Source organism: Apodemus sylvaticus, chromosome 13, assembly GCF_947179515.1.
Source record: "Apodemus sylvaticus chromosome 13, mApoSyl1.1, whole genome shotgun sequence".
NCBI lineage: Eukaryota > Metazoa > Chordata > Mammalia > Rodentia > Muridae > Apodemus > Apodemus sylvaticus.
In genome coordinates this window covers 37,118,686-37,131,081 of record NC_067484.1, presented here as the reverse complement: position 1 = coordinate 37,131,081, position 12,396 = coordinate 37,118,686, and the positions used below count along the sequence as shown (strand labels likewise).

The following is a 12,396-nucleotide window of genomic DNA, read 5'->3' as shown; positions in this document are numbered from 1 at the left end:
AAAAGATGTTATGCAAATGGCTAAGGATGTTTAAAATGTTCAACATTCTTTTTTTTAGTCAGATATATTCTTTATTTACATTTCAAATTATTTCCTCTTTCCTGGTTCCCCCAGACACACAAAAGTCCCATAAGCCATCTCCCCTCCCCCTGTTCCTCAATCAACCCTCTCCCACTTCCCTGTCCTGTCATTCCCCCACACTGCTGCATTGAGCTTTTCCAGGACCAGGGGCCTCTCCTCCCTTTGATGTGCAACAAGGCCATCCTCTGCTGACTATGCATCTGGAGCCCTGGGTAACACCATGTGTCCTATCTGGTTGATGTTTTTGTCCCTGGAAGTTCTGTGAGTACTGGGTGACTCATATCATTGTTCCTCCTATGGCACTGCAAACCCCTTCAGCTCCTTGGGTTCTTTCTCTAGCTCCCCCATTGGGGACCCTGTGCTCAGTTTAATGGCTGAGAGTGCCCCCCTCTGTATTTATCATGCACTAGCAGAGCCTCCCAGGTGACAATGTTCTACATTCTTATCCCTCAGGAAAATGCAAATCAAAACTACTTTGACATTTTTATCTCACCTCAGTCAGAATGGCTAAAAACAAAAGTACAAATAAAAAGAAAAAACAAAAACAAAATATAAAACAACAACAACAACAACAAAAAACCCTATTGTAGACCTAAGGAAAGGAGAAGACCTCAGTCCCTGCCAGTTGGAGTGCCAACAGGTGCAATCTCTAAAGTGGTTCATGTGGAAATTCCACAAGAAGGAAAAACAGGTTTACTACCTAATCCAGCATTGTCACTCTAGGAAATAGTCTCAAATGACTCTATGTCCTCCTGCAGAGCAGCTCTTTCACCCATCCTCCATGCTCTATTCACAATAGTCAGGAGAGGTAAACAGACTAGATGTCCATCAACTGAAGAATGGACACTGGAAATGTGCAATGTTAAACGGTGGAATATTCAGTAAAGCAACAGGAAACTATGAAATGCATGGGGAAATGGATAGGCTAGAAATACCCTTCTGAGGGAGGTAGCACAGGCTAGAAAAGACAAACATAATTTAATCCTTCTCATTGGTAGATGTGAGCTTTCAACTCTCCAGATGTGTGTGCTCCATTTGGAATAACCACGGAGGTGTTGAAATTACTATGGTGCAAAGGAGTGGAATTTTTAAGAGAGGGAAGAGATAATCAATGGGTAGAAAGGGGTGAAAGAGAGTTATAGAACAGGAAGGGTTAAAACTGGGAAGGGATGTGGGCAATAGGATGAAGAGAGACAGTGGGAGGGACAACTAAGACTAGAGTATTTGTAAGAGTCGTATGAAAACCTATTACCGTGGAGGCTTCCTAAAATAAATCTACAAACATCTATATAATGAGTTAAGAGAGTGTTGCCCTCCACTTAGGCAGCCATGCCCATTACACACCACAGGGCAACAAGAAGCCCACTCCCAGAAACTACTTTGATTTTTAGAGTTCCCAGACAGAGTGGTCCCTGACCAGTATAGGCCATTGTCCCTGCTCTTGATTAGCTTCCAAAACTAGCAACTTCCAATAAGTGAAGATAAAAAAGACACATACTTGAGTTATAAAACATGGCAAAAATCAAGCTGATAACTGATCCAGAAGCTTCATCTCTATTAACTAGCATTGACAGTGCTGGAAGGTACTGCCTATAGTACCAGAAGAGAAATGGAATCATTAACCAGCCCCAGATGTGAGCTACAATAATGACTGACTGGGAAAGATATTGCCACTATGTCTTTAGCAAGCAGTAAATAAAACTAAAGATACATAAAATGCAATAGTGGCAAGAATGTCATCTAAGTAACCAGCTGCTTCCTGGCTGGGTTTAATATGATGAAACCCATATCTGGCCAAGAACTAAATGCTAGACAGATCAGTTACCTTAGATCAGAATGACTAATATTTTACTGTTGAATGGATACACCATTAAGCCACATCCTAATGATTTACCATTATACCCATAGATTAAGGCATCACTCAAATTTTACCAGGAATGCTAGTATTTTCAGAAGATGATAATCAATACAGATACTCACAATGGCCATGATACACAGAGTAAGACAATGAAGAATGTCTAGCCCTTGATGTAACAAACATTCTTCTACCTCAAAGGCACGGGAGTGGTTGTGGAACAAGGGGTAAAAACCTGTAAGAGTTGGTAGATCACTACAGGGAAAGAAACAGTCTTCTAGACACAGCAGGGCAGCTCCACATATGAAGAGTGATTGTGGCAGCACATGTGAGACCTGTCTAACCCAAGCCAGACCAAATCCCAGCAGGACAAGGAAAGTCAGGAATCACAAGGTATATGAATCTTGCAAGGAAATAAGGTTGTAGTCAGAGGCAGGAAAATGGGTTGTGTCTTGGGTAAGAGTAACTTTGATTGGCATTTGTACGGGAACCCAGACAATGTCCTATAGGACTTCAGTTCAAGCTGAACTTGTAGAGTCAGGCAGAAAAATTATCTTTCAAGGTTGTATCTTCGCCTAGTTAGTAAGCTGCTTCTCTGTGTTTCACCTCAGTTTCCAAGTCCCACGTCTGACATACTTTAGCATTTTAGGATTGTCTAGGTTTTTTCTGCCAAGAGAGGTTACTAGGTTGAAAAACTGCTGGTAGTTTCATATTTCACTTTCAGCTTCTTGGAAATGTGGGTGCTTCTGAAAAACAGTCTTATCCATGTTCTTCTGTGATTGGCCAGCATACACCTAGAGAGGAGGAGGAGAAGTCAGAATTGTATGTAAGTACTGCCCAACCACCTTGCACCTGCTGCTTTCCCCAGAGGAAGCAGGACTGGGTTTCCTGTAAAGAGCCTGGAGCAGAATTGTGTGCTACCTGCATCTGAACTATACTGTGTGAATCCAGAGCACACAGGAGTTTCCGGTAAATGGGCAGGAGCATTTAGATCTAACTTCAAACCCTTACCATCTCTTTTCTCAAAAGAATTAATACGTAACAAGACATTTAGGAAGATGCCCAGACAGTGGGGAATCTTCAGCTTGGAAGCTAAGGGGCACTGGTGGTCAGTGAGCAGAACTAGCTTGTGGATGGTCTTTGCTCACAGCATTCAAAATGAGGGACCTTAAAGAAATGATCTGGGTGTTGGTTTTCATAAAACGTATCCAATTGATTTGTTTGTCTTTTATTCCTGTCCCTAAAATGGTTGCAATGGATGTCAGGTAACGGAATATCTCTGAAGTGTGTATGATGTTTATTGTATCTCAGGCTCAAACTGCTTCCTAGTTTAGGGCCAAATATTTAATTCCTAACAGCCCCGAGGACACTGACCTGTGGAGAAAAGGTCTCTCTGCATGCTGCTTCTGCTAGAGCAGGCTGTGGAAATCTGTGCACCAAGAACATGGTCACTGTGCTTTTCATTATTACTATGCATGTGTGCTAAAGGATCTTCTCTGCATCTGTACAGAACATGAGCTGGGTCAGGGTGTGGTGACAGCTGTCATTGAGGCAGGCTTCCTTTTGTAATGATGGCTGTGACACAGCCTTCTTGTCTGTTGTGTTCATCTTCCTTGGAAAGACTTTGCAGATGCCTATTACTCTGGAGTCTGCATCACAAAATCAGGAGCGACAATAGAAAGAATGGGAGGGGAAAACTGAAGAGTGAGAACAGCTTGTGTTCTTTCCCAAATCCTGTCTAACTGAAATAGAACCTACAGAAAGGTAATAAAATCAACCAGATGGCTACTGGGGAAGAACATCAAGGAAAGGAAGCAGTCACTAAGTACAAAGTCCTGAGATGAGAAGACAGCCCGAGATAACAGAGTGGCTGGAATTCTGACACCAGCAGCTCCAGAGATGTAATAATTAAACTCAAAGGTTGTGTTATTTGTAGCATGTACACTGTACACCTAATGAAGTTTCCTTGACTGGATGGGGATCTTAGTGGTGTCTCTCAGAATTGCTTTGACATGACAGAACTTCAGTGTCAATAGGATAATTGGCTATTTGATAATCCATATTGTTGCAAAACAGTCACAGGAAATGCAGTAATCGTGATGCCCATAATCAAATCTGGAACTGAGGAGGTCTTGCAGAAGATAATGTAGGAGGAATGACCAGTTGCGAGTGGATTTGGAAATAGAACTTAAGTCTGCATACTGACTTGATATGGGTAAGACAGCGAGAGCAGGCCCCAGGGTAACAGCAGGGGTTTTGCTGTTTCCTTAAGGGATGGTGAGGTCCATTGTGCTGTTACAGGAGGTCTTGTAGGCAGGTTTGTGGAGAATAAAGAACAGAAATATGAACTAATTACCCAACAATCAAACTCAGGTCTTTCAGCCTGGCAGCAACTATATTCACTAGCTTGGTGGACTTGATATTTATTGTTTTATAACAATAATGTTAATTATGTTTTTTGACAATAATGTTAATCATGTTAATTAATGTTTTAAGCCTGAGCTTAAGTAGCCCAGGCTATCCTCTAATTCATTATGTACTAAGGATGACTTTGAAGTACTGACCACTTAGCTCAACTTTCTGAGTACCAGAATTGTAGAAATCCACAACCACATGCATTTGATGAGGTCTTGGGGATTGAGCCAAGACCTTACTCATTCCAAGAACATACTCTTAACAATTGACCTATGTATCTGCACAGTGGGATTATTTTCATGAAATAAATGGTTTAAAAGGAAACAGTGGATCTAAATGATGACTTGAGGATACTGAATTATTATACTGATAAATGGATTTTAATATGGATTTTCAGGGTAAAAAAGTTTCATATTATTACAAGTTTACATTCCTCAAGATGAGTTCCAATCCATGAAAAGGACAGAAGGAAAGTAAATTCTAGGCAAATTAAAAATAATTTCAACTCCCAGGGACTAAACCGTCAACCCAGGGGTATACATAGTTCCAGCCAAAAATGTGGCAGAGGAATGCCTTGTCAGGCATCAGTGGGAGGAGTGGTCCTAGGTCAGATGAAGACTCAACAGAAGCCCCAACAAAGGGAAATCAAGGGAGGGGGGGTGAAGGAGTGGAGTGGGTGGGGTAGAGGAGCATATACTTGAAGGCAGGGGGGTGGGAGAAGGGGTTGGGTGTTTCGGGGAGGGGGGATACAAGGAAAGGTTTTAGCATTTGAAATGTAAATGAAGAATATATTCAATTAAAAAAAAGATAGCATTGCCCTCCTCTTAGGCAGTCATGCCCCTTTAGACACCACAGGGCAACAAGAAGCCCGTTCCCAGGAACTAGTTTGATTTTTAGAGTTCCTAGACAGAGTGGTCCCTGGCCAGTATAGGCCATTGTCCCTGTTCTTTATTAGGTTCCAATCTTGCAATTTCCAATAAGTGAAGATAAGATGGACACATACTGGAGTTATAAAACGTGGCAAAAATCAAGCTAATAACTGATCCAGAAGCTTCATCTCTACTGGCTGACATTCATAGTGCTGGAAAGTACTGCCTATAGTACCAGAGGAGAAAAGGCATCATTAACCAGCCTCAGATGTGAGCTACAATAATGACTGGTCGGGAAAGACTTTCCCACTTATGTCTTTAGCAAGCACTAATTAAAGCTAAAGACACATAAAGTGTAATAGTGGCAAGAATGTCATCTAAATAACCAACTGCTTCCTGGTTTAATAGCTTCTCCATATGATGAAACCTATATCTGGCCAAGAACTAAATGCTAGACAGATCAGTTACCTTAGATGAGAATGACTAATATTTTACTGTTAAATGGACACAATATTAAGCCACTTCCTAATGATTTATCATTAGACCCATAGATTAAGGCAGCACTCAATTTTTACCATAAACACAATTATTTTCAGATGATGATAATCAACACAGATACTCACAATGGCCATGATGCACAGAATGAGACAGTGAGGAATATCTAGCCCTTGATGAAGTATAAATAGTTCTGCTTCAAAGACACAGGAGTGGTTGTGGGACAAGGGGTAAAAACCTGTAAGACCAGGGTTGATAGATCACTACAAGGAAAGAAACAGTAACTTCTGGACACAGAAGGGCAGCTCCACATATGAACAGAGACTGTGACAACACATGTGAGACCTGTCAAACCCGAGCCAGACCAAATCCCAGCAGGACGGGGAATGTCAGGAATTGCAAGGTACATGAATCTTGCAAGAAATAAGGTTGCAGTCAGAGTCAGGAGACGGGTTGTATCTTGGGTAAGACTAATTTTGATTGGCACCTGTACAGGAGCCCAGACAATGTCCTGTGGGACTTCAGTTCAAGCTGCATTTGTGAAGTCAGGCATCAGGAAAGTTGTCTTTCAAGGTTGTGCTTCAGCCTAGTTAGTAAGCTATTGTGTTCCGTCTCAATTTCCAAGTCCCACATTCAACAAATGTTAACATTTTAGGACTATCTAGGTTTTTCTGCCAAGAAATGAAAGATTAATAGATTGAAAGACAGCTAGTAGTTTCATATTTCACTTTCAGCTTCTTGGAAATGTGGGTGCTTCTGAAAAACAATCATATCCATGTTCTTCTGTGATCTAACAGTACACACCTAGAGAGGAGGGGGAGAAGTCAGAATCATATATAAGTCCTGACCAACCACCTTGCACCTGCCACTTTCCTCAGGCGCAGGACTGGGTTTCATGTAAGACCCTGGAGCAGAATTGAGAGCAGCTGAACTATAGTGTGTGAATCAGAGGGACACAGGAGTTTACGGTAAGTGGGCAGGAGTATTTAGATCTGACTTCAAACCCTTACCATCTCTTTTCTCAAAAGAGTTAATACATAACAAGACATTTAGGAAGATGCCCAGACACTGGGGAATGCTCAGCTTGGAAGCTAAGGGGCATTGGTGGTCAGTGAGCAGAACTGGCTTGTGGATGGTCTTTGATCACATCATTCAAATGCGGGACCTTAAAGAAATGATCTGAATGTTGGGTTTGGTAAAAACTTATCCAATTGATTTGCTTGGCTCTTATTCCTGTCCTTAAAATTGTTGCAGTGGGCGTCAGGTGACAGAATATCTCTGCAGAGTGTATGAGGTTTATTGTATCTCAGGCTCAAATTGCTTCCTAGTTCAGCATCAAATATTTAATTCCTAACAGCCCCAAGGACACTGACCTGTGGAGAAAAGGTCTCTCTGCATGCTCCTTCTGCTGGAGCAGGCTGTGGAAATCTGTGCACCAAGAACATGGTCACTGTGCTTTTCATTATTACTAAGCATGTGTGCTAAAGGATCTTCTCTGCATCTGTACAGAACATGAGCTGGGTCAGGGTGTGATGACAGCTGTCACTGAGGCAGGCTCCCTTTTGTAATGATGGCTGTGACACAGCCTTCTTGTCTGTTGTGTTCATCTTCCTTGGGAAGACCTTGCAGATGCCTATTACTCTGGAGTCTGCATCACAGATCCAGGAGCAAGAATAGAAAGAATGGGAGGAGAAAACTGAAGAGTTGAGAACAGCTTGTGTTCTTTCCCAAATCCTGTCTAACCAAAATAGAACCTACAGAAAGGTAATAAAATTAACCAGATGATTACTGGGGAAGAACATCAAGGAAAGGAAGCAGTCACTAAGTACAAAGTCCTGAGATGAGAAGACAGCCCAAGATAACGGAGTGGCTGGAATTCTGACACCAGCAGCTCCAGAGGTGTAATAATTAAACTCAAAGGTTATGTTGTGTGTATTATGTACACTGTACACCTAATGAGGTTTCCCTGAGTGGATGGGGATCCTAGTGGAGCCTCTCAGAATTGCTTTGACATGACAGGACTTCAGTGTCAATAGGATAACTGGTTATCTGATAATCCATGTTGTTGCAAAAACAGTCACAGGAAATGCAGTAATCGTGATGCCCATAATCAAATCTGGGACTGAGGAGGTCTTGCAGAAGATAATGTAGGAGGAATGATCATTTGTGAGTAGATCTGGAAATAGAACTTAAGTCTGCATACTGACTTGATATGGGTGAAACAGAGAGAGCAGGCCCCAGGGTAACAGCAGGGGTTTTGCTGTTTCCTTAAGGGATTGTGAGGTCCATTGTGCTGTTACAGGAGGTCTTGTAGGCAGGTTTATGAAGAATAAAGAGCAGAAATATGAACTAATGACCCAACAATCAAATTCAGGTCTTTTGACCTGGCAGCAAGTATAGTCACTAGCTTAATGGACTTGATATTTATTTTTTGTAACATGATCTTAAGTAGCCCAGGCTAGCCTCTAATTCATTAAGTACTAAGGATGACCTTGAAGTACTGTCACACTTAGCTCAACTTAATGGGTACTAGAATTACAGAAATCCACAATCACATGCATTTGATGAGGACTTGGGGATTGAACCTAGGGCCTAAGTATGCTTACTCATACTGAGAAAGCAGTCTAGCAATTGACCTATGTATCTGCAGTGCACAGTTGAATTATTTTCATGAAATAAATAGTTTAAAAGAAAACAGTGGCTCTAAATGATGACTTCAGGACACTCAAATATTGTACCAATAAATGTATTTTAACATGGACTTTAAGAGGTGGTGTGGTGGCGCATGCCTGTAATCCCAGCACTCTGGGAGGCAGAGGCAGGCGGATTTCTGAGTTCGAGGCCAGCCTGGTCTACAGAGTGAGTTCCAGGACAGCCAGGGCTACACAGAGAAACCCTGTCTCGAAAAAAAAACCAAAATCCAAAAAACAAACAACAACAAAAAAAAAAAAACAAACAAACAAACATGGACTTTAAGGGTAAAGAAGTTTTATATTATTCCAAGTTTACATTCCTCAAGGTGAGTTCCAATCCATGAAAAGGACAGAAGTAAAGTAAATTCTAGACAAATTAAAAATTATTTCAGCTAGCCTTGAGAGATGGCTCAGCAGTTAAGAGCATTGACTGCTCTTCCTGAGTTCAATTCCCAACAGCCATATGGTAGCTCACAACCATTTATAATGGGATCTGATGTCTTCTTCTGGCATGCAGGTGCACATGCAGATAGACTGCTGATATAAATAAAATAAATATTTAAGAAAAATTGTTTCAACCAAATGTATTACCTGGACTTACTGACATCTTTTGAAAACAAGAATAAAACTGACATATATGTGAGCATTACAGATTTGGCATTGATTAAAGACTGGTGTTGATTATTATTCATTTTTACTTGGTTTTGAGTTTGAGAAACTAAAAGTATGTTGATTAAGTTCCCACACATTTGAAGGCTCACACTAAAAGAAGTGTGCACAGATGGAGAAGACATTTGATTTCATACAGATCACTCCAGTCAGATTAGATGGAGCACAGCTGCTTGTGTTTTTATAGTTGCTGGTGCTGGCTCTGGAACACATGGAGATGTTTAGATTATTTCCTATTACTTTACATAAGTTTTAATTTTTCCATACTTAAGGGATTAATTGAGAGGTAGTAGATACCTGATACTTGTTCTAGTTTGCTTTATATTGATATGAAAAACACTATAACCCAAAGCATTTGGGAGAGAAAAGTGTTTTGTGGGGCTTATACTTTGTGTTCACAACCCATCACAGAGCAAAGTCAGGGCAGAAGCTCAAGCAGGAACAATACTGGAAAGCTGCTTATTGCCTCGTTCCCCATAGTTGGATCATTTGCTTAAATTCACAGCCCAGGACCACCTGTCCAGGCATGGTAACACCCACCCTGGGCTAGGACATCCCACATGAATCCTCAATCAAGAAATATCCCACTACCAAGTCCATTGGGGGTTAGATGCATCACTGAGTCAAGACCCAGCAGTTCTCTGCTGTATAAGTGCTAGGTCTGGTGGGGTGGGGGTGGGGTAGGGATATCCTCTTAGAGACAGGGGAACAGAGGAAGTGTGGAATGTGGAACAGTCAGAGGGCAGATGGGAAAGGGGATAAAGACTGGAGTGTAAATAAAAGATTAAAGAATGAAAAAGGGAAAAAAAGTTCCATTGGCATGCCCCAGTCCAATCTGATAGAGACAATTCCTCATCTGAGGTTTCCTTTATCAAGAGGAATCTAGATTGTATCTTGTTGACAAAAAATAACCACCACAATATATATGGGAACTGGTTACATCAGAACATAACTGAGTCTGAGACACTGAGAACAACAAAGACATCTTTAATCACTTGCAACTTACTCTCTCCTTCTTTCAGTGCCTTTTTGATCACAATCATGGGTCAGCTCTTCTCTAATACACCTAACGATGAAGACAATGGAAATTTGGAGTCCAGCTTCACTAAATATTTTAGGAAGTATAAGCCAGAAACCAAAATAATTTCTGAGGAAAACATCCGTTCAATAGAGTTACGCCTGAAAAAGGGGGACATTCAGGGAGCAAACTCTGTAATTAGTGATATATTAAAAAATATTGATAATGCCCCAATAAATATTGCTGTGACAGGAGAGTCTGGAGCAGGGAAGTCCAGCCTCATCAATACCCTGAGAGAGATTGAACACGAAGAGGAAGGTGCAGCTAAAGTGGGGGTAACAGAGACAACCACGGAAGCAGTTTCATACAAACACCCCAAAGTTAAAAATTTGACATTATGGGACCTGCCTGGTATTGGAACTATGAAATTTCAACCAAAAGATTATCTGGAAAAGGTAGAGTTCAAAAAGTATGACTTCTTCATTATTGCTTCTTCCACACGATTTACAAAACATGAACTAGACCTTGCCAAAGCAATCAGAATTATGAAAAAGAATTACTACTTCGTGAGAACCAAAGTGGACGTTGATCTCGAAAATGAAGAGAAATGTCATCCACGTACCTTTAATAGAGAAACCACCCTGGAAGATATCCAAAATTACTGTCTGGATGGCTTTAAGAATAATAAAATCGAGGAGCCTAAGGTTTTCTTGATATCTAACCACAGTTTATCTGACTATGATTTTCCACTCCTGATGGACACCCTGATTAAGGACCTTCCTGCTGAAAAGCGCCACAACTTTCTGCTTTCCTTGCCTAATATTACTGAGGCAGCCATCCAAAAAAAGTACAACTCCACTAAGCAGTTTATCTGGTTGGACGCCATGAAGGATGGACTTTTGGCGACTGTTCCTGTAGTGGGCATTTTAAAGGACTTGGATATGGACAGGCTGAAGAATATTTTAAACCACTATCGTGACCTCTTTGGAGTAGATGATGAATCCCTAATGGCCATGGCTAAGGATTCCCAAGTGTCTGTTGAACTACTGAAAAAAAAACTTAAGTCTCCTTATTTGTTGGAACTTAAAGAGGAAACATTAGGAGGAATGCTTTTGAACTGTTTGGAGAAATTTGCCTCAGCTAATGGCGGGCTCCTGGCAACGGGTCTTTACTTCAGGAAAACCTATTACCTACAATTTCATTTCCTTGATACAGTGGCTGAAGATGCCAAAGTTCTCCTTAAAGAGGCATATTCAAAAAAATAGCTCAAACTCAATTTGCCCACAGCTACTTACAATTACAAGACCAACAGGTTAATACCAGGGAATCATTTGATAAATTCTCGCTCTGACATCTTTTCTTTACACTAGCCAACCAACTATATCTATGGGAGAAACCTGAGGACTAGGGTCATGGGTAATACTATGTCAGAACCTGACAATCCCCACTCTCTCTCCTCAACTCTACATTCCCTAATACCTTGCTCTTTGTCTATGGGAAAAAATTAAGGATTAGGGTCATAGGTAATACTATGTCAGAATTTGATAATCCCCAATCTCTCTTCAACTCTCTACATTCCCTAATATCTTGTTCTCTGTCTTTGAACTCTACATGCATGCTTGAACACATACACATAGCACACCACATTCACTCACACACACACACACCTGAACAATTCTTCTTATCCTCATTAAGCCTGTGTTAGAAAATGACTAGGATAACTTACAGATTCTATCAACAAGAAGACTTTAAGAACCAAAATAAAAGAAACCATAACCACCAATCCCAAGTTTGCTATTAACCAATCAATTCCTAAAATACCTATCTGAATTCTTCTAGAGACAATAAAGAAGATCTATAATTCTGTCCCAGGACTGGTTGAGAACCCTGAGGTCTTTCTTTCTATCACTACCTATTTTGATTATGATCATGAAGAACTACTATAATACTTAATAAATTGTTGGTTACAAAGAGTGTCTGCTGTTGGTATTTGACATTTCCAGTACACCATCTGGAGATCCAGATCTAAGATCCAGTTGCAGTCATGTTCAGATCCTTGGAAAGATCAATCATCCTCATGTCCACACTTGACTTTATTTCCTGCATGTGTGGATGTTCTTGATCTTTCTATGAAAGCATCACTCCTGCCATTGTGTCAGCCTCATGACCTCTGCTGGCAAACTTAACCTTTCAAAAACTACCAATATTATACAAAGGGATCTTAGTTGTTAATAAATTTATTTCACATAATAGTAATGTAATGAATATTATTGAATCTAAGACACCTGTTTACAAAGAAAA

At 40.7% G+C, this 12,396-nt stretch overlaps 1 protein-coding gene across 3 annotated transcripts in view; it reads left to right on the top strand.

The window, feature by feature from the left end:
- LOC127664066 (interferon-inducible GTPase 1-like) overlaps window positions 1-12,027 on the top strand; it is a 93,809-nt gene extending 81,782 nt beyond the window's left edge. For 2 of the 3 annotated variants that reach the window (XM_052155954.1, XM_052155953.1), the window contains exon 2: window positions 10,100-12,027. In XM_052155954.1, coding sequence (XP_052011914.1) covers window positions 10,119-11,360 — 1,242 coding nt within the window. In that variant the 5' untranslated portion in view covers window positions 10,100-10,118 and the 3' untranslated portion in view covers window positions 11,361-12,027. Of the gene's footprint in view, window positions 1-6,556; window positions 6,684-10,099 lie in introns of those variants that run through there. The other variant, XM_052155952.1, reaches the window with a different exon arrangement.
- Window positions 12,028-12,396: the final 369 nt, after the last annotated feature.